This window comes from Lutra lutra, chromosome 5 (assembly GCF_902655055.1).
Source record: "Lutra lutra chromosome 5, mLutLut1.2, whole genome shotgun sequence".
NCBI classification, from domain to species: domain Eukaryota; kingdom Metazoa; phylum Chordata; class Mammalia; order Carnivora; family Mustelidae; genus Lutra; species Lutra lutra.
The window spans coordinates 8,049,871-8,069,330 of record NC_062282.1 but is presented as its reverse complement, the minus strand read 5'-3'; the positions used below and the strand labels follow the sequence as shown (position 1 = coordinate 8,069,330).

Below are 19,460 nucleotides of genomic sequence, written 5' to 3'. Positions count from 1 at the left end.
GGAGAGTTTCTGGGTAGTGGGTCCCCAACGAGGACTCCTTTCCTTATAGCGTTACTTTCTCCCTCCGTCCCACCCCGGCTCCGGGACGATGGTAGAGCCCACCCGGATTCCCATTCTCTTCCCCCTACTCCCGGCCTCCGTCTCCGCCCCCCTCCCGGACACGCAGGAAGTCTCGCGATGGAGGGCGGAGGCGGTGAGCCGGCTGGGGCGGCGGGCTGCAGGGGTGGCGGCTGCGGGCCCCACGTGGGGCTGGCGGGCTGCAGAGCACCCCGCGGGCCGGGGCGGGCCGGGCGGGAGTGGGAGCCGGGGGTGCACGGGGCGCGGGGCGCTCGCTGGTACCCGCGTGCCGCTGCCGGGAGCTGTCCGGAGCGCCTTGGGACGAGCCGCTCGCGGGCTGTGCCCCACGGTGTTCTGAGTTGTGCACCGGAGTCACGCTGGGTGCGAATCCTGCAGCGCGGCCGCTGACTGCTAGCTGGGGCTTCGGGGTGACAACCGCTTTGTGTCTCCGTTCCCTTGCCTGCAAAAAAGGCAGTAGTGACAAGAGCATCTGCCCGGCACAGCTCCAGAAAGGGTTCAGGGAGAACAGTGCCTGGCCCTTAGCACGTTCTGTTTAAGTGTTTGTTGAATAAATTCCCTTTTTGCACAAAGAGTAACTCGGGCAACGTGAGACAGCCGGTAGGAAGCAAGTTTGCACAGCCCAGAGCTAAGTTCCCAATCTTGATTCTGTCTTGATAGTACTCTGTCCTCGAAATCCCTTCTGCCGCTTCAGGGTCCTGGTCATGACCTCGTACTTTATAGGGTTAGGTTCGGGCATAAAAAGTGATAAAGTACAGTGACCCTTGAACAGTTGCGCTGGTTAGGGGCACCCGTGCGGTCTAAACCTGTAGAGTCAGACCCCAAGTGCAGAAAATGCATGTACAACTTTTGATTCCCCCAAAACTTTGCTGATACGTTGATGGGAAGCCAGTTTCCGTATTTTGTATGTTATAGGTATTACATACTGTATGCCTACAATAAAGTAACCTAGAGAAAAGATGTTGTTAAAGTCACAAGAGAAAATGTTTACAATAGTGTATCCAAAAAAATACATGCTTATGAGGATCTGTGCAGCTTAAACCGGTGTTTTTCAAGGGTCTGCTGTACTAATCCATGGATCCTGAAAACACGCTAAGTGAAAGTAGCCAGTCACAAAAGAGCACATGCTATATGATTCCACTCCCGTGAAATTCCAGAAACTCTGTAGAGTCAGAAAGTAGATTAGTGGTTGTTTAGGGCTAAGTTGTGAAGGGGGCGGGGATGGTGATAGTTAAAATTTAAGGGGTTTCTTCTTGAGGTGATGAGAATGTCCTAGAATTGACTTTGGTGATGGTTACACATATCTATGAATATACTGAAAACCTTTGGAGTATGTATGTTAAATGGGCACATTGTATGGTATATGAAGCTGTTAAAAATTACGGAGCTCCCCCTGCACCCATAGTACTGACACTAACAGTAACAGTAGCTAACAGTCATCACTTACTCTCTTACTTAGAGCATTGTCTTATATGCATTATTATTTATCTATTTCCAATAATCCCATTAGGACACTCTTATTTCTGAATTTTACAGGCGAAGAGCCCGAGCCTTGGCCAAAACTTATCCAATATTACACACTAGTTAAGTTCTGTGACTCCAGAACTTTATGACTCAAACCCTTTTAACCACTGTGCTGTATAATCGGAATACCGACAGTATAATTTTGCAGAGGTCTGACAGGTGGTACTTTGACTTTTTTAAGAAACAGTCAAATGCATGACTATTTACTATGGCATGTAAAGTCCTCCTTATGATACTGAAAAGTCTAACTGCAAATGTACTTCAAACTCTTGCTTTCTGGTAAACACCGTCACCTTCCTTATCTTAATTTTATTTTATCTCCAGCACCAGCAGGAGACTCTTGTTCTTGTTTCCATTGTGAAACCAGTTTTAAAACTCACTTCAGGGGACCTCAGGTGTCAAGAGCAAAGCTCCTCTCTGTTTGAGATGCCGGTGCTTGGTCAGTGGCCTCGAGCAGTGACTCACTGCAGCAGGCCAGCTTTTCGTGTGTCATGTGTTCACCCCTGTACCTCACAAGTTGTAACAGATCACCATATTTCACAGGTATGGTAGGCAGAGGCTCCCCCCGCCCCACCCAGGTCCATGTCCTAATCTTTGGAACCTGTGAATATAGTACACAAGAGAATTTATAAATGGGATGTTGTTAGGGCTTGAGATGGGGAGATTCATTCTGGCTTGTCTGGGTGGACCTGGTGTCCTCACAATGATCCCTATGAAGAAAAGGTAGGTGGGGGAGTCAGAGGTATCCTATAGATGCAGAGGTTGGGGTGATGTGGGGCCACTGGCTAGGGAGTGTGGGTGGCTTTTAGATGCTGGAAAAGGCAACCAAATCCATCCCACCCTAGAGCCTCTAGAAGGAGCCTAGTGCTGCCAATGCATTTCAGATGTCCGACCTCCTGACCTGTATGATAGTAAGTGCGGGTTACTTTAAGATTTCTCACTGCAGCTTTGGGAAACTAATCCAATGGGCCTTTAGAATCGCTTACTAATTCCTGAAACCATGGATGTTAACGTCTTCAAATGACAAGAATCTCTTGTTCTCCCCCCCCTTACTGTCTTCTGTTTCTTATGATTCCTGTGTTTTGGGCCCTCTCTTCTCTACTAGACTGGGAGCTGCTTCTGGGCGGCTTTGTTCCTTGTAGGGTTCAGCACATAGCCAGCGGTGGACACGGTCAGCATGTGCCAAGCCATGTTCTAAGTGTGTCCCTTGCATCCATTCGCTTAATTTGCAGTGACCCTGTAATCCCCATGTTACAGATGAGAAATGCAGAGTTCCCAGAGATGAAGGGTCATACCAGTAGTCAGGTGCAGAGCCCAGATCCTCACCTGGGGGTCATGCTCTTACTTGCTATGCTGGGCCACTGTAATCAATTTCAAAATCACTTTCAAATCAGTTTCAGTCCTGGGAACTTGAGTTCCTCTTAAGACTGTATTTTAAAGGGTAAAACTCAGGAGAAGTATGTTTCAGGTTTCATTCATTTCTGTGTTCAAGTGACTGGATGGAGCTTGCTTTATTCCACACTGGTGGATTGAAATGATTTTATCATTTCTTCTTTTTGGATCTTCTTCAAAAATCTTTTTATTACCATACCTTTTTTTTTTTTTTTGTGAAACCAGATTTTGGTCTCCTATTATTTGACACTGGTATTAGTGCATCTGGACTGTAGACACCTAACCAAGTTGGATGTGGAATCTGTGTATCTTATTGGAAACAGGGTGGTAATTAGACATTTTAATACTTGTGAAGTTTTGTTCTAAACTATGAAAATACGGAGTTCATGGTTCACATCTGTATTAATGTGTGTTTTTATTAAATTCATAATATGCCAGAGAGGAATGAATACATTGTTTTCTTTTTTTCTTTTAGATTTTATTTATTTATTTGAGAGAAAGTGTGTGTGCATACATACTTTAGGGGGAGGGGGAGAGGCTGAGCAGGGAGCCTGATGCGGAACTTGAACCCAGGACCCTGAGATCATGACCTAAGCCAAAGACAGCTGCTTAAACGACTGAGCCACCCAGATGCCCGAATACATTTTTTTTCAAAGAATGACTCAAAAAAAAAAATTAGTAAGTTGGAAAGAAAAGATTTTAGTTAGTCTCCCATTAGAACTGAATCGTTTTCTCAGAAACGCTTCAATTTAGTTGATGGAATTTAGAACTCATGGAATCCTACCTCTGTAATTAGGTTGTGTTTAGCTAAATCATCCTTTAAACAGTATGAGTTTGTCAGGAAGAATTATAGAAAAAAAAACTACCTTGGATTTCAGATTGGTGTGATGTACCTGTTTCCTGCTTGCTTTCCATCTAGGTGCACCCCCAGAAGTCCTTGAAGAAAACGAGTCAGGATGCGTCCCACCTGAAAGTCGCGGAGCCAATGGTTCAAAGAAAAGCAGTTGGGGGTTCTTATTTACCGGGATTGTTGGCGGGACGCTGGTGGCCGTGTATGCCGTGGCCACACCATTTCTAACGCCAGCCCTCCGAAAAATTTGTCTGCCTTTTGTACCTGCAACTACGAAGCAGATTGAAAATGTTGTGAAAATGTTGCATTGCAGAACAGGATCCCTGGTCGACATTGGCAGTGGCGACGGGCGTATTGTGAGTTATGCTAAGACGCTTGAAGGTTTTGAACTAGAGGTTTTAAAATTCCTGCTTCGTTTCTCTCTCTCTCTTTCTTTCTTGTATCTAGTTTTTATTTAAATTCTAGTTAGTTAACATAGATTGTAGTATTGGTTGCAGGGGTAGAATTTAGCGATTCATACCCAGTACTCATCACACGTGCCCTCCACAATCCCCATCACCCATCTAGCCCATCCCAGCTTCACCTCATTTATGAGGTTTATGCCAAGACCTGCTAAATCGGACGGTTTAGTAAAGTCATTTATTTTGTGTGTTTGGCTGAACTCTCAAACCCTCCAGCATGAACTGGAATTTATTTTTCTCAGATTTAATTTTTCTGAAAGGTGGAAGTGCTCTGTAGATTTGCCAGGTAAAAAGGAGCAATTAATTAGTAATTACGAAATTTTCCAATAAAAAAACCCGGGCCAGGAGAAGTGGTGTTAATTAGAGGAAACATGGAACCCTGTAGTTTAACATAGACATTTGCTTCTATACTTGTCTTTATTTATACATTGTAATGATTTCTGTGGGGTCATGTAGAGTTAAAATGGGAAAGAGCCAGTGCATTAACCCTCACTTATCCAGAGATGAGACTTTGAGTGATCTCAGCTCCCTGACTCCAGCGGAGAACCTAGAAGTAAGATTCAAGGCCACTGGCCAGCGGGTGTCCCCAGCATGTCCCTCCATGGGCATGGTGGCACCATCCTTAGGACCCCATCCAGGGATGACTCGGAAAGTGAGGATAGCAGTAGCAGGGCTCCTGTTCTGGAAACATTTGGGTGGAGACCAGCAGGGGCTTGACTCCTTTTACCACCCGCTGGAGCCGTGCTGTCCTGATGACCCAGATAGCCAGGATGAGGTTAAAACATAAGCATATTTAGAACATAAAAAACTTGTTTGTTTTTAGGAAATCAAGAGGTATATCTGTGAACCAGGAGGAAGTTTTAAAACCCAATTATGGGGGCGCCTGGGTGGCTTAGTGGGTTAAAGCCTCTGCCTTCAGCTCAGGTCATGATCCCAGGGTCTGGGATCGAGCCCCACATCTTAAATCTTAAAAAAAAAACCCAACCCAGTTACGAATGCTTTACCCATCTGAGTAGTATCTTTGTGGTTTCCTTTTCTCCTTAAGGGGGTAACACTATAGTTAACGAGGGAAATTACTGTGGGTGGACTGCTCCTTCAGGATGCTCCCTTGAGGAGTGATGGGAAGACAGAATGAGCAGGGACTGCAGGACCAGCCCACTGTCCTCAGCTTACAGAGGCCTGTAGCCTTCTGCAGTCGACTGTATTGTGACTCCTTCCCTTTTACTTTTAACCTGTTTTCAACTTGGGGTGAACAGTCTTTAAGTACTAAGGAAGTGTGTAAGTAGTTGCAGGTTCTCATTGACAGGTCATTTTTTTTTCTTTTTAAGATTTTATTTATTTATTTGACAGAAAGAGATCACAAATAGGCAGAGAGGCAGGCAGAGAGAGAGGGGGAAGCAGGCTCCCCACTGAGCAGAGAGTCCAATGCGGGGCTCGATCTCAGGACCCTGAGATTATGACCTGAGCCGAAGGCAGAGGCTTTAACCACTGAGCCACCCAGGTGCCCCTGACAGGTCATTTTGATCGAAGATTAGAGCTAGTTCACAAAACATTCTCCCAGCTGATTCGTTTTGTCCGCTGCTCTGCTGTCACTGATGGAGAGGGGTGCTGGGCTTTCAGGGACTGCTCGTTGGGCGGAGCCAGGGGTTGGCCAATCCAAAAATGTTCTGTCCAGAGCAAACCTGACAGTGGTGGTGCTCCAGGTGAAATCTTCAACAAAAACATGAAAACTGAGTTTAAGTCAGCATTGTCTTGTCTGCAAAGCTACATAGTTTCAGAGTTCTATCTTTAAATGGCTTTTTTAACAAAAGAAGTGCCTTTTGATTGGACATTTTGTGATTATAGACCATAAATAGGAAGTAGTCCTATCAGTGGGGCACGTTAAGTTGCTGTTTTTCTTTTTTTTTTTTTAATTAAATTAATTAAAAAACTCTTTTAAGTTTATTTTTTAAATTGCAGTATAGTTAATATACAGTGTTACATTAGTCTTAGGTGTACAATACAGTGATTCAGCAATTGTTCGCATGACTCCGTGCTCATCATGATAGTGCACCATTAATCCCTGTCACCTAGTTCACCCACCCCCCTGCCTGTCTCTCCTCTGGGGACCAGTAGTTTATTCTCTGTATTTAAGTGTCTGGTTTTTTTCTTTGTTTCTATATTTGTTCATTTGTTTTGTTTCTTAAATTCCACATATGAGTAAAATCATAGGGTATTTGTCTTTCTCTGACTAATTTCACTTAGTATCATACCATTCTAGATCCATCCATTTGTTGCAAATGGCAAGATTTCATTCTTTTTTTATGGCTGAGTAATATTCCATTGTGTATATGTACATACACCACATCGTCTTTATCCCTTCATCTATCACTGGACACTGGGGCTGCTTCCATAATTTGGCAATTGTAAATAATGCTGCGGTAAACATAGATGTACATGTATTTTTTCAAATTAGTGTTTTCATGGTCTTTGGGTAGATACCCAGCAGTGGAACTACTGGATCATATGGTATTTCTGTTTTTAATTTTTGGGGGACCCTCCATACTGTTCCACAGAGGCTGCACCAAATTCACATTCCCATGCATAGTACGTGAGGGTTCTTCTCCACGTTGTCACCGACACTTGTTTCTTATGTATTTGACTGGATCCACTCTCGCGAGTGTGAGGTGGTATCTCATTGTCGTCAGGATTTGCATTTCCGTGACGGTGAGTGATGCTGAACATCCTTTCATGTGTCTGTTGGCCACTCTGCACGTTTCTTTGGAGAAATGTCTCTTCACGTCTTCTGCCCCTTTTTAATTGGATTATTTGTTGTTTTTGGTGTTGAGTTGTCTAAGTTCTTTACATATTGTGGATACTAACCCCTTATTGGATGTCATTTGCAGAGATCTTCCATTCCGTAGGTTGATGTTTTTCTTCTTACCTTGAATAAACACTGGCCTCTTTTTGCAGGTGATAGCAGCTGCAAAAGCAGGATTCAGAGCCGTTGGCTATGAATTAAACCCATGGCTGGTTTGGTACTCCAGATACCGTGCTTGGCGAGAAGGGGTGCAGGACTCCGCCAAGTTTTATATTTCAGACTTGTGGAAGGTATGTAAGGCAGAAGACGCTCCTAGGAAATGCCGACCAAAACTTTGTAATTCGCAATTAGTATGATTAAAAACAATTAGTATGATTAAAAGAAAAACAGTTAAGATACAAGTGTATATCTCAGCATCATGAAATGTGAACACTTTTTAAATTGATAGATTTATACGTTAACACTTTTAGAGTAGAAGCTTAAGGTCTTAGACCCAATAGGTCATGTGAATTCTAAGAATTTGCTCAATTAAAAAGTTTTCCTTTCTGTTCGTTACAAAATGATGAGATACTTATTTCATTTGGAAATCTTATAAATTATCATCCAGGAATTAACTTGTTAATGGCCTTCTTGGTAGATGGTAGACCCTGTGTGCATGTGTGCAAGTGTGCGCGTACACAGAGGTGTGTTTTTGTGTGTGGCTGTGTGTGTACATGTGTGTCTACAGAGAGAGATGAGTGCAAAAGAGAGAATCCCGTCCCCACCCAAAAAGAATCCCCTGATTACATTGTCATGGTTCTTTCTGGTCTTCATAATGTATAAGATACTTCAAGTTTATTTGTACTCTAAAAAAGAATGTCCTGTAATTTTGCTTTAGAATTGCTCCATGAAATGCTTTTTCTTAAATAAGAATTTCCCATTGTAATATTGTCATCAGTAGCTTATAAAAATTCACTTGAGTTTTGCTTGCATTGTTTTTTAGACTATCTATGCATAAACGATCCCTCTATAGAGTAGATAAGACTTTTATTGGGTAATAAGAATTTTGACTGGCAAAGCACTTTTCTCTCAGTTTTTCAACTAAAGATCATTTTATACCATTTTTTACTTAGTCTTTTAGAGAAGAGGAGGGGGCCTAGAATCTTAAGATGGCTCAGCGTCACAGACAGGTGTGTGTCTAGCATCACACGTTCCTGCTGAGCCCGTTTGGCATATGGTGGAGCAGGGTAAGAAGTGTACATCAGGGCCCAGGTGGCCGAGGCCAACCGCACGGCCACCAGCTGGTCACTGGATGAGTCACTGGCGTTTCGGATGGATGACCCCTGGTAGGCCCTGCCAGGAGCATCCTCGAGGGTGACAGCAGTGACTTAGGGAGGTGTTTGGACAGCGGCAGTGGGTCAGATTAACAGGAGCATGAACGTGGCTTCTCCTCGTGAGATCTCACATGGAGCCACTCTGTGGAAACCTGCCGTTGGACGAAATGGGGAATTGGTCCTTTAGAAACAAACGTTCAGCTTGATGTTGGCCTTTTAAAACTAACCTGCGCTTCGCTCCCCCTCTCCTCTAGGTTACTTTCTCACAGTACTCGAACGTCATTATTTTCGGAGTACCTCAGATGGTGAGTGTGTGGCCCCTGCCCCTGGTTGGTTGGCTTTAGGTCTTGAGCAGACTGGCCAGCGCTGACAGGACACTTCCGTGTGGCTGCCGGCCCACCCCGGGGGGCCCGACGGCGGCACCCCAGACTTTCGGGGTGGGGGACGTTGGATTTCACTTGACGGGCTTGACGAAGTACCTCGGGGCCTTAAAAAGTTTAATTGTAGAAGAGTCAGTCATGTTGTTAAAACTTTGGCCTCGGATGAAATTCTCAATGATCTCCCTAAGCCCTAAAAACTCCAATCTGGAAACTACTTTATGAGCTCCCGGTGTCTAATGTGGTTGCTGATTTCCGTGGTTGCTCACCTAACAGCCAGCCGAAGTCACTTGGGAGAGTTAATGGCATGTTCCTTCGAGCTGATCCTTACTCTGATTTTGTAGGGAGGCTGTTTCCAGAGCCAGCAAGCGGCAGCTCGTTTCGGTTGGCCTCAGCTGACTGATTTGTAGCGAACTTAGATTACCTTTTACAAAGTGGAGATGCCATGGCATCGTGTTGTAAATGGCTCCAAACTTAGCTTTTGGAAAGATGACTAGGATAGGACACTCTTATTGTAATTGTTGGTTCACAGACCACAGAGAGAAATCCCATTTGATTTTTCTGTAATTGTCGCCATAATAATCGTGGCAAAATTGGGTGTTTGCTGAAATGCCACAATATGACTGCTATGTATAGTTTGTAATATAAAAAAAAGGGGAATTTAGCTTTTTTGTGTTTTTTTTTTTTTTTCCTTAGTCACAGCTTTTTGTAGAAGATGGCTGTGCTTGGGAGAGTTATCCTAACGATCAGGAACTTCAGGACAATGCCACTTCTGTGTTTTTTTTTAAAGTCAATTTGGAAGTTCTGTTGTTACATGTGCTTGAAAGTAGCAGGATTCTAAATGTTTGGAATTCTCAGTAAGCCTCAAATTAAGACAAAACGTGGGTGTTCACCCTCTTGTTACAGAAGTGCAAAGGGGCGTGATTCGTTGTCATTTTAAAGGAACTGTTTGGGACCTTAGCATTGCCCTGGCCTTTGATGGTTACCTGCTCCTGATGGTGTTTGGGCAGCATTTTGGGTCAAACAGATTTAATTTGAGTTGCACGCTTTATTTAAAGGGAGAGGTGATGTTTACCATGACTTCATGCCATCCTGCGAGGCCAGCCGGTGGTGGCCTGAGGTGTGGGCTTACGAGGCCACAGCAGCTATGCCCCAGGGCGGTGGGGTGTGGGGTGGACAGCAGTGGCCTGGGGGTGTGGGCACGTCATCGCCACGTGGCATGTAGGCTCCAGCTCCGTGTGCGTTTTACCATGTTTGAGCGTTGTAAGTTTTTGGAGCTGTTCACTCAGGAAATAAGAGGCCTCTGTTTTTGATGAATGCTTTTGCAGTTACTGTCCATTTTCCTGTACACAGAGGAAACCTTAAATAAACACCTTGTGGCATCTCCCTGTTCCTAAGAAAAAGGGGAGCAGTGGAAAATACGGGACAGCCACATACTGTGGGATGAGAGGGACTCAGCCAGTTTCCCACCAGGGGGCGTGTTCACAGGACCCGTGGGGACTCTTTCATGGGTGCAGGGCCCTGCTTTTAACCCTCACGGAGCCTTGCCTATGTGGACGCAGTGGAGGGGAAGAGGGAAAGTGCCAGCTGGGGGGTCAGGGGGCCAGATCTGCTCTCCGGAGTCTGGGGGGCCCTGATGGGGCCGTCTTCAAGGAAGCGCACTTCCCTTGTCTGGGCGCTGGTCAGCATGGTGACGTGGCTCGGCGGATCCTGTGTGGCACCTGTGTTCCCTGTGGCAGCCAAGCCACATGTAGGCCACGGGGGAGCCTAGAGGATGCTTAGGAAACTGGAGGGGTAGAAGCCTGCTGTTACCGGTCCTTGCCCTGCTCCCGATAGCACACCAGTGGTTCCTACCAGCTCTGTGCTTTTGTGGCTCCCACCCGGCAGAGGTGAGGACTCTCATCTGGGCCTGGCAGATGCACCGGGCGTGGTAGATGACCACAGGTAACTCTAGCCCTGCTCCTCTATTCAAATGTGAAATAGGTCTTGTCCTTGGGTGAAACCCACCTGGGACGTCTTAACTGCTTAAAAAAGCAGCGAGGATAAGGTATGGAGGCTCCACCAAGTCCGAGGCATGGTGCGGAGTGGCTTCCCCTGCCTCCCTCCGCTCTCTGCGCGTCAGCGCTCTGTCCTTCTCTTGGCCCCTGGATCTGCAGTGTGAGTTGTGTTCTTCCCTCTGGCTTCAGTCCCCCCAGCTCTGGCCCTAGTTGGTGAGCACCTCCTGACCGCTCACATGTCAGCTGTCCTTTCCTCTAGGAAGTCATCCCTGATTGCCTCGTGAGACAAACCCCAGTGCCCTCATTTTCTGTCCACTGGCTGCCTGTTCCCTTCTCCGGGGTGAGTTATCACACATCTCTTTACATGGTAGCCTTGGCAGGTTTGCCGCGGGCACTGCAATGTAAGTTCAAGAGCGAGCTTACCCCCAGCGTGGCCTCACCAGCACAGAGCAGCGACTCAGGAAATACTTGTCATGAGTAAACGTACCCAGTAAGGACACTTGGTGGTGGGGTATTGAATTTCATAACCTCAAGGACTAATTTTAGTTACGAATCAAGATGTGAACTGATGAGCATAAATGTTATCATCGTATTCTGATGAAGATAAATGATTCATGACGGGATCATGTGTCCTTTGTTCATTCATTCGACAAGTATTTATTCGGTGCCACAAAGAGCCGTTCTCTGATGACTTGGGATCCTTTAGTGAGTGAGCAAGAGGGACATCCCTGCCCTGAGGTGCCTAGATGCCCGTGGGGAGAGCAGATATTAAATGAGGTCCCTGTGTAGAGGGCGCCAGGCTGGCTCGGTCAGTAGAGCACGCGACTCTTGTCTCAGGGTTGTAAGTTTGAGCTCCGCAGTGAGCATGGAGCTTATTTAAAAAAAAAAACCAAAAAACAACAACAACTTAAAAAAAAAAGTGTCCAAGAGGAGGGCTAAGTGCTGTGGGTGGAGTAAAGCAGGAGAAGGAGGGACAGAGATCGTGTCCCTGGAAAGGGGACACATGGAGGTATGGGGAACGTGCCAGGCAGAGCCACCCGCAGAGGCGCCCAGGACTGGGTGCCCCTTGGGTTTCGGCAGCAGCAGGGCGGTGGGTGTGGCAGGAGCAGGGAGAGGTGGCGTCAAAGAGGAGCTCGGGGCCGGGGTGGGAAGGACACTGTGCTGTTGGGATGCAGGAGCCCTGGCGGCTTTGAGCGGAGGAGCGGAGGACCTGCCTGGGGGCAAAGGGTCCCAGGCTGCTGTGTGGACACGGACGTGGGTGGGAGCCGGGTGACAGGTTAGGAGCTCCTGTGGGCAGCCCAGTGGCTGGCGTGGTCGGCTCGTGCCAGTGTGCAGAAGCTGATACAGGCGGGCAGGTTCTGTGTGCGTTGGGAAGATGAAACCAAGAGGAAGCATTGGCGTGGCCAGTGTGGGGCGGGGGAGCTGGAGGAGCCCTTCGCCCAGGATTTGGGCCGGAGCAACTGGAAGTTGGCAGTTGTCGCTGAGCGAGGGAAGGTGCAGGCAGATCCCGGAGAGGGAGGACTGGGGAGCCTGAGATGTGTGTGGAGCTCTGAGGCTGGCAGTGGTGGGTAGAGGGGGGCCTGGGGCTCAGGAAGGAGGGGCTGGAGACTGGCCTCAGTTCCCAGAAATTGCTGAAGCCAGGAGTGGCTGAGGTTCCCCTGGGGAGAGGGCAGACCCGGGCAAGGCCTGAGCTCCGGCCTCTGACACATGAGGGGTGCTCCGTAAAGACTCCAGAGGAGGAGTTGGGCAGGAGGAAGGCCCAGGGGTGGGGTGGGGGTTACCCTAGAGGCCAAGCCAAGCCAGTGTTTTAGGGAGGAGGGAGCTATCGCTTGGCTCGGGAGCTGCTCATGGGCATGGCTGTTTGGTCTTACATCGTTGAGCTGGTTTCAACTGACATTTAAAGTTTTGAAGTTGTAATTAGAATATGATGAGTTCGTGTCGCTTTGAAGCCTCTAATTGTACGAATAATTTTGAATTCCATTAGACAGACATGATACATTGCTGCCTCTCTTTGTGGGTGATATCAAAACCCAGGTTCACTGCATATTTATGTGTGATTGACTCAGTTAATTTCTTACTGTTGAAATAGCTCCTTTCACTTGTAGGTTTATCTTGACTTAGCATATGACAGTCACTGGGAAATAGAAGAAACTGTAAAAGAGAAAATAATAACGATAACATGAATAGGTTTACAATGATCCTTTTGATGAACAAAATTACTGTAAGAAACCCCTCTGATATTTTGGAAAAACACATATTGTCTCATTCTTTGCTTATTTCATTTTTCCCTTGAGGAACAAAACTTTTTTTTTTTTTTTTTAAGAAATCTTTTATTGGCTGTGAAAAGAGTAGAAATATCCCGTCCGTAATGGAATTTATTCTTGGTTATCTTGGTATTAATTGTCATGAAGAATCAGGAGTTTTGGCTCACTCTAGCCGGAGGTCACATGGAGGACTTTCCCGAAGCCACTTTTTAAAGATATGGGTCAGGAATAAAGTCTTTGTAGAAGGACTATTGATTTGTTTGTCTTGATTTATTTGGTTAGTTTTAAAGGGATTCATTTTTGCTCAGATCTTGGTTTCAAGATACCATTTCCCATTTAGAGGAGCCAGGGATGTCTGAGAGGCGGCAGATCTGAGGGCTGAGGAGGGGGATTGATACAGAAGCCTGGGGCATTTTGTGGAGCCCCAATATGAGGAAGAGTTCAGAGTGTTTGTTGGGGCGCATCCAGGGAAGAGAGAGGCCAACCTGAGGTGGCTGCCCGGGGCCAGACTGGGACAGGCTGAGCATCGGAGGAAACAAGAATGATGGTAGATTAGAACCATTAAACAGAACAGTCATCGAGGTGCTCCTACGTAACGGCAGTAGGCACACAGGTAGAGAGGAGGGAGAGCTCTTCCTTGTAGTAGAATGCTGACTGTCAGTCTAGAAGGAATGACGGAATCAGCAAATTGCCACTTTGCCACCATCTAGTGAAAATTAACGTGGGCCAGAATCATGACGAGGGCTACATCTATTGAGGGACAGTTCAGTGAGAAGCAGGATATTTACATCATCTCGAGCTACTTACGAAATATTATTCGTTATAAGGGGAAATTGGTAACCCCACTGTGGAGATAGCACTTATCACCCTAACTGGGTGGTGACCATCACTCTCAAAGCAGAAGGTCCCCATGGGCACCCGACAACAGGGCCCTGAGAAGCTCCCAGCCCCACTTGTGGGGCATTGCCCAAGATGCATGTGCCCAGTCATGAGCCGGAGGTGAGGAGACAACAGGAGAACCGAGGTGAGGACCACCGGTGACTCACTGGCCCGTCTTCCTAAAGATGTCATCAGAGTCAAAGGAAGATAGGGGAATTGTTCCAGGTGAAAGTAGACTAAGGACGCGTGATAGCTAAACGCAGCGTGACCTCGGGGGGAAAGTGTCACAGAGGACGTTATCGGGACGTTTGGCAAAATAGGAAGGCTATCGCCATTATTACTGGAATACAACCTTAAATTTTCCGAATTTGGTAACTGAGCCGGGGCGGCGTCTTAGGAATACGGATGTTCTGAGGAGTCGAGGGGCATGTTGTATGCAGCCTCTTCCCAAGTGGTTTAGGAAAAATATCCACAGAGGACGGGGGCGAATCTCATGAGCTGTTTAAAACCGGTGAGCCCGGGTCAAGACAGACGGGAATCCTTTGTTCTAGTCTTGCGACTTTTCTGTGCATTTGAAATTCTTTCACAATCACAGAAGAAGTGACAAAATAGTCTTAGGAGGTAAAGGTGGTAGGATTGGAAGATCAGTTTGTTTTTTTTTAAAGATTTTATTTATTTAGATACCTGGGTGGCTCAGTTGGTTAAGATTTTATTTATTTATTTGACAGACAGAGATCACAAGTAGGCAGAGCGGCAGGCAGAGAGAGAGGAGGAAGCAGGCTCCCCGCTGAGCAGAGAGCCCGATGCGGGGCTCGATCCCAGGACCCTGAGATCATGACCCGAGCCGAAGGCAGAGGCTTAACCCACTGAGCCACCCAGGCGCCCCAGAAGATCAGTTTTTAATCGGTTATTAATTTGCTGATATAATTACAGGGTCAATACTTGTGGCAGGTAGATTGGTGATCAAAGGATACAAAAGTGGCACATCAGGGGGTTTTACTTTTTTTTTTTATATTAACAATTTTCAGGCTTTAATTCTTTTTTTTTTTAAATTTATTTTCAGCGTAACAGTATTCATTGTTTTTGCACCACACCCAGTGCTCCATGCAGTCCGTGCCGTCTCCAATACCCACCACCTGGTTCCCCTAACCTCCCACCCCCTGCCCCTTCAAACCCCTCAGATTGTTTTTCAGAGTCCATAGTCTCTCATGGTTCACCTCCCCTTCCAATTTCCCTCAACTCCCTTCTCCTCTCTAACTCCCCTTGTCTTCCATGCTATACTTTTTATGTTATGTTGACAATGAAGAAGTTTTACATTGTAGATAAATTTTGAAGAATTATGAAATACTTCATTGTATTTCAAGTTAGTAGAATGAGCATATTGTTTCATGGTCTAATTTAGCAGAACCATATTTCACTGAGTCTAGAGGCTGTTAATTTTAGGATGTACCATTGCCATTGAAAAAGAAAAAAAAAATACCGCCAGTTGTAATTCTAAGACGATGTCAGCTGTAAGAGGTATCCCGATTTCCAAGATGTTAAAACATGTGGGAAAATGTGTTAAATAGTTGAGATGGGGTAGATTAAAATGTTAGATGGGCCGATAATTTAAAGCTGTTTTTTATTTTTTAATTTATTTTTAAATAAGGGTATTTTATTTTATCTCCTGGGGAGATGGGGCAGAAGGAGAGAGAAAATCTCAAGCAGACTCCCTGCTGAGGGTGGGGTTCAGTCTCATGACCCTGAGATTGTGACCTGAGCTGAAATCTAGTTGGACACTGACTGAGCCACCCCTGTGCCCCTGTTGTTAATATGACTTCTGTGTTTTAATGGATCATTTGGTAATGTATTTATGCCCCGAAGGGATCTCATGTGGAGTTAATAATCTTTTTTTAAAGATTTTATTTGAGAGAGAGAGGGAGATTGAAAGAGCACGAGTGGGGGGCAGAGGTAGAGGGTGAGGGAGAAGCAGGCTCCCTGCTGACCAAGGAGCCTGATACAGGGCTGGATCCCAGGACCCTGATGTCATGACCTGAGCCGAAGGTAGATGCTTCACCAACTGAGGCACCCAGGCGCCCCTACAGTTCCTAATTTTTGCACAGCTACTTCCAGGCACTCAGATCCAAAAGAACCTTTAGGAATCTTTCCCTCTGCTTCACCGCTTACTGAAGTAACAGCTGTCATTCTGCCCAGATGCCGCAGCTGGAGGAGAAACTTGCGCTGGAGCTTAAGGATGACGCCAGAGTCATTGCCTGCCGGTTCCCTTTCCCTCGCTGGACCCCAGACCACATCACCGGGGAGGGTGTGGACACCGTGTGGGCCTACGATGTGAGCACCGTGAGAGGCAAGAGGCCCTGAAGACCCGTGCGTTTCCAGTCGATCCTGGAGACGTAGACATTATTGAGCGCGATTTTCCGAGTGTTGGTGGTCTTTGATTTTACAGAGACTTCCAGCTGTGTCTTCAGCAAAGAGTGTATTTTTTCTTCAGTATGAAATGAAAAACTATTACTTTCCTTAACTTCTGCCAAACAAACAGAAGTCAAAACAGCAGGTAGATTTAAAGTCCGTTTTCATGCTGTACTTAAAAAAGTGGCCTCCTTCCCTTCCAGGCACTCGGACATATGAAAACATGAACGAGTGACTATCGCGTTCATGTGCAGGAACGTGTGAACAGCCCTTCCCATTATAAAAAATATGATTTAAGTGATCCGAAGGGGCACGTGAACCCGAATGTTTACAGCAGCAATGTCTACAATAGCCAAACTATGGAAAGAACCTAGATGTCCATCTACAGACGAATGGATAAAGCAGATGTGGTATATATACACAATGGAATACTATGCAGCCATCAAAAGAAATGAAATCTTGCCATTTGCGATGACGTGGATGGAACTAGAGGGTATCATGCTTAGCGAAATAAGTCAATCGGAGAAAGACAACTATCATATGATCTCCCTGATATGAGAGAGAGGAGATGCAACATGGGGGATTAAGGGGGTAGGAGAAGAATAAATGAAACAAGATGGGATTGGGAGAGAGACAAACCATAAGTGACTCTTAATCTCACAAAACAAACTGAGGGTTGATAGGGGGAGGGGGTTGGGAGAGGGGGGTGGGGTTATGGACATTGGGGAGGGTATGTGCTATGGTGAGTGCTGTGAAGTGTGTAAACCTGGCGATTCACAGACCTGTACCCCTGGGGATAAAAATATATGTTTATAAAAAATAAAATTAAAAAAAAAAATGAAATCTTGCCATTTGCAGCAATGTGGACGAATCTAGAGAGTATAATGCTAAGCAAAATATATCAGTCAGAGAAAGACAAATACAATATGATTTTAATTTCTATGTGGAATTCAAGAGACAAAACAAATAAAGACAAGAAAAAGAGCAACCAAAAAACAGACTGTTAACTATAGACGGTTACCAGAGGGGAGGTGGGTGGGGAATGGGTGATAAAGGTGAAGGGGAGTAAGTGTATATTTATCTTGATGAGCACTGAGTAATGTACAGACTTGCTGAATCACTATACTGTACATCTGAAACTAATAAAATACTGTATGTTAACTATACTGGAATTACATTTTTAAAAATAAATATTATATACACAAGTAAAAAAAAATATGATTTAATGCCACAGATGAAAAGAAACACTTTTTAAAGAGGGTGTGTGTGTTAGCAAATATTTGTAGTTTCCTCTAAGTTGATTCATACTTAAGATTTATGGATTTATGTCTTTTCTGTACTTCATGGTAAAACTAATTTTGTAGAGGACGTGGGCCCTCATATTTTATAACATTTACTAGGAATAATTTGTTCCAAGGCTAGCGGATTACTGTATTTTATTGAGTCGGAGATGTGTACGTGTGTGTGCACGTGTGTGTGGAGACACACATTTGAACGTTTCTGAAACGGTGCTGTACCTTCCAGTCGATGGTGTTCTGTGTCTGTGATGGGCAGTGTCGTGCGTCATGATATAGTCGGACATCAGCCAGCATGGATGGGTCTCAGGTTCGAGGAGATGGGCTCAGAGAAGCTCACGGCAGAGGGGAGTCATTGGTATGAACGTAACAGTAAAATAAGCAGGTGCGAGCTTGGGGCTCAGCCAGCCCTGGGAGCACATCCCTGCCTGGCCAGCAGCAGGAGGCCCTGGACCGCTGGCTTGCCCTTGTGGAGCCAAGGACCCACTGGGATAATGATACACTGAACAGGGGACTTTTTGGGGTAAACTGACGACACGAGGTCTTGGGTCTATAAGTGGTGTTTATTATTTTAGATCTTAAAGGCGAGCTTATTCACAGAAGTTAGGGGTTATTTCTGCTAGTCACTTCTTGACTTTGTGAAAGCCGCCATTTATGTAATATTTCTCATTTATGAGGACAGACTTGACTGATTAGATAAAGCAGTGAAGGAAAACCTTTGAATGTTGGTAGACAAGCTTCATGTATCTGACGTTCATATTAAGTAGTGGCTCGAAGAATCCCTGTGCATCACGGGAAAGGACAGAGCTCCCGATTGCACACACCTGTGACCTAAGTACCAAACCGGCTTCATGGAGGTTTGCAAAAGTGAGAAAGTGAGAGCGTTTTTAACTGAACTAAAACTGATCAGCTTGATAATCGCCATTTAGATGAGCAGCGACCCAGTCACTCACTCATTCCTTCAGCAAACATTTACCAAGTGTCTGCCGTGTAATGAGCTCAGCGGTGAATAGACCTGCGAGGCCTCTGATCTTATAGCCTGTGTGTTCTAGAAGAGCGGGACCGGCAGGTAGGGGAGTGAATGTTAGTGTGTGTGACATTCTCTGAAGGAAGTCAGCGGCGTGGCTGTCCCGTGCACGTGTCAGATTTTTGGCTGCTGAGGTCCATCCCTTCCCAGCGGCCCCCGGTTTCTTTCCGAGGAAGGAATTCTGCCCGGTGGTGTGTAGTGTGGTCTGCACCTATCCTCCCTGTCACTGCCGTCAGCCCTGTGACCGGCTGGGTGTGCCCGGGGAGGGACCCACCAGAGCTCCCTGCCAGGCAGGTGTAATGCACGGAGGCCGGGTTCCGTGGAGCCCTGGGTGTATTCGGTAAATTTCTAAAGACACACTCCTGGCCGCTAGCTGGAGGCATCAGGCGGTTCTGCAAAGGCATATGCAACTTGCTGTTCTTGGTTTCTCCTTTAGGTTCCCAAGAATTAGATGATGGCTGGTCCTGCAACCTCAGAATGAAGTAGACCATTTCACAGAAGTGTTGAGGTTCTTGGAGTTTGTAAGTTCTTTAACTGATTTTTTTCAGCTGTGCCTTGAAGTGACCTGTAAGAATGTTCTCATGGGGGTCATCGTGACCTCTCTGGCTGGTTTCAACGATCGGTTGCTAGGTGGACGATGTTGATTCAGCCTGCACACAACACGAAGCGGGGAGCTACTCTTTTTGATGCCAAAAGTCGGACTCAGAACTGTCTGGCAGACTGAAATCAGGCGGAAGTGTTACCTTGATAAAATGGGAAGTTCAGACAGACAACCAGACAAGAACAGAAGTGAGCTGAGT

At 46.0% G+C, this 19,460-nt stretch overlaps 1 protein-coding gene across 3 annotated transcripts; it reads left to right on the top strand.

Annotated features, from left to right (window-relative positions):
• The first annotated feature begins 82 nt into the window (after positions 1-82).
• ATPSCKMT (ATP synthase c subunit lysine N-methyltransferase) lies at positions 83-16,738 on the top strand. Of its 3 annotated transcripts, none has more exons than XM_047729013.1 (5): positions 83-193; positions 3,911-4,197; positions 7,255-7,392; positions 8,670-8,720; positions 16,126-16,738. In XM_047729013.1, exons 1-5 carry the CDS (start codon positions 178-180, stop codon positions 16,288-16,290), a joined length of 657 nt encoding a protein of 218 aa, XP_047584969.1. In that variant the 5' UTR covers positions 83-177; the 3' UTR covers positions 16,291-16,738. The 3 variants fall into 3 exon arrangements, with proteins under 3 accessions (XP_047584969.1, XP_047584970.1, XP_047584968.1); XM_047729014.1 differs by lacking the exons at positions 83-193; positions 16,126-16,738 and adding exons at positions 710-1,878; positions 9,137-10,749; XM_047729012.1 differs by lacking the exon at positions 83-193 and adding an exon at positions 1,056-1,878.
• The last annotated feature ends 2,722 nt before the right edge of the window (positions 16,739-19,460 follow it).

What these genes read in the sequence shown, in the direction of transcription:
- ATPSCKMT (XM_047729012.1), top strand. Translation starts at nt 1,854, where the DNA reads ATGTACTTCAAACTCTTGCTTTCTG. An exon ending in GCAGTGGCGACGGGCGTATT is followed by an intron (nt 4,198 to 7,254) that starts GTGAGTTATGCT and finishes CTCTTTTTGCAG; the next exon opens with GTGATAGCAGCTGCAAAAGC. An exon ending in ATATTTCAGACTTGTGGAAG is followed by an intron (nt 7,393 to 8,669) that starts GTATGTAAGGCA and finishes CCTCTCCTCTAG; the next exon opens with GTTACTTTCTCACAGTACTC.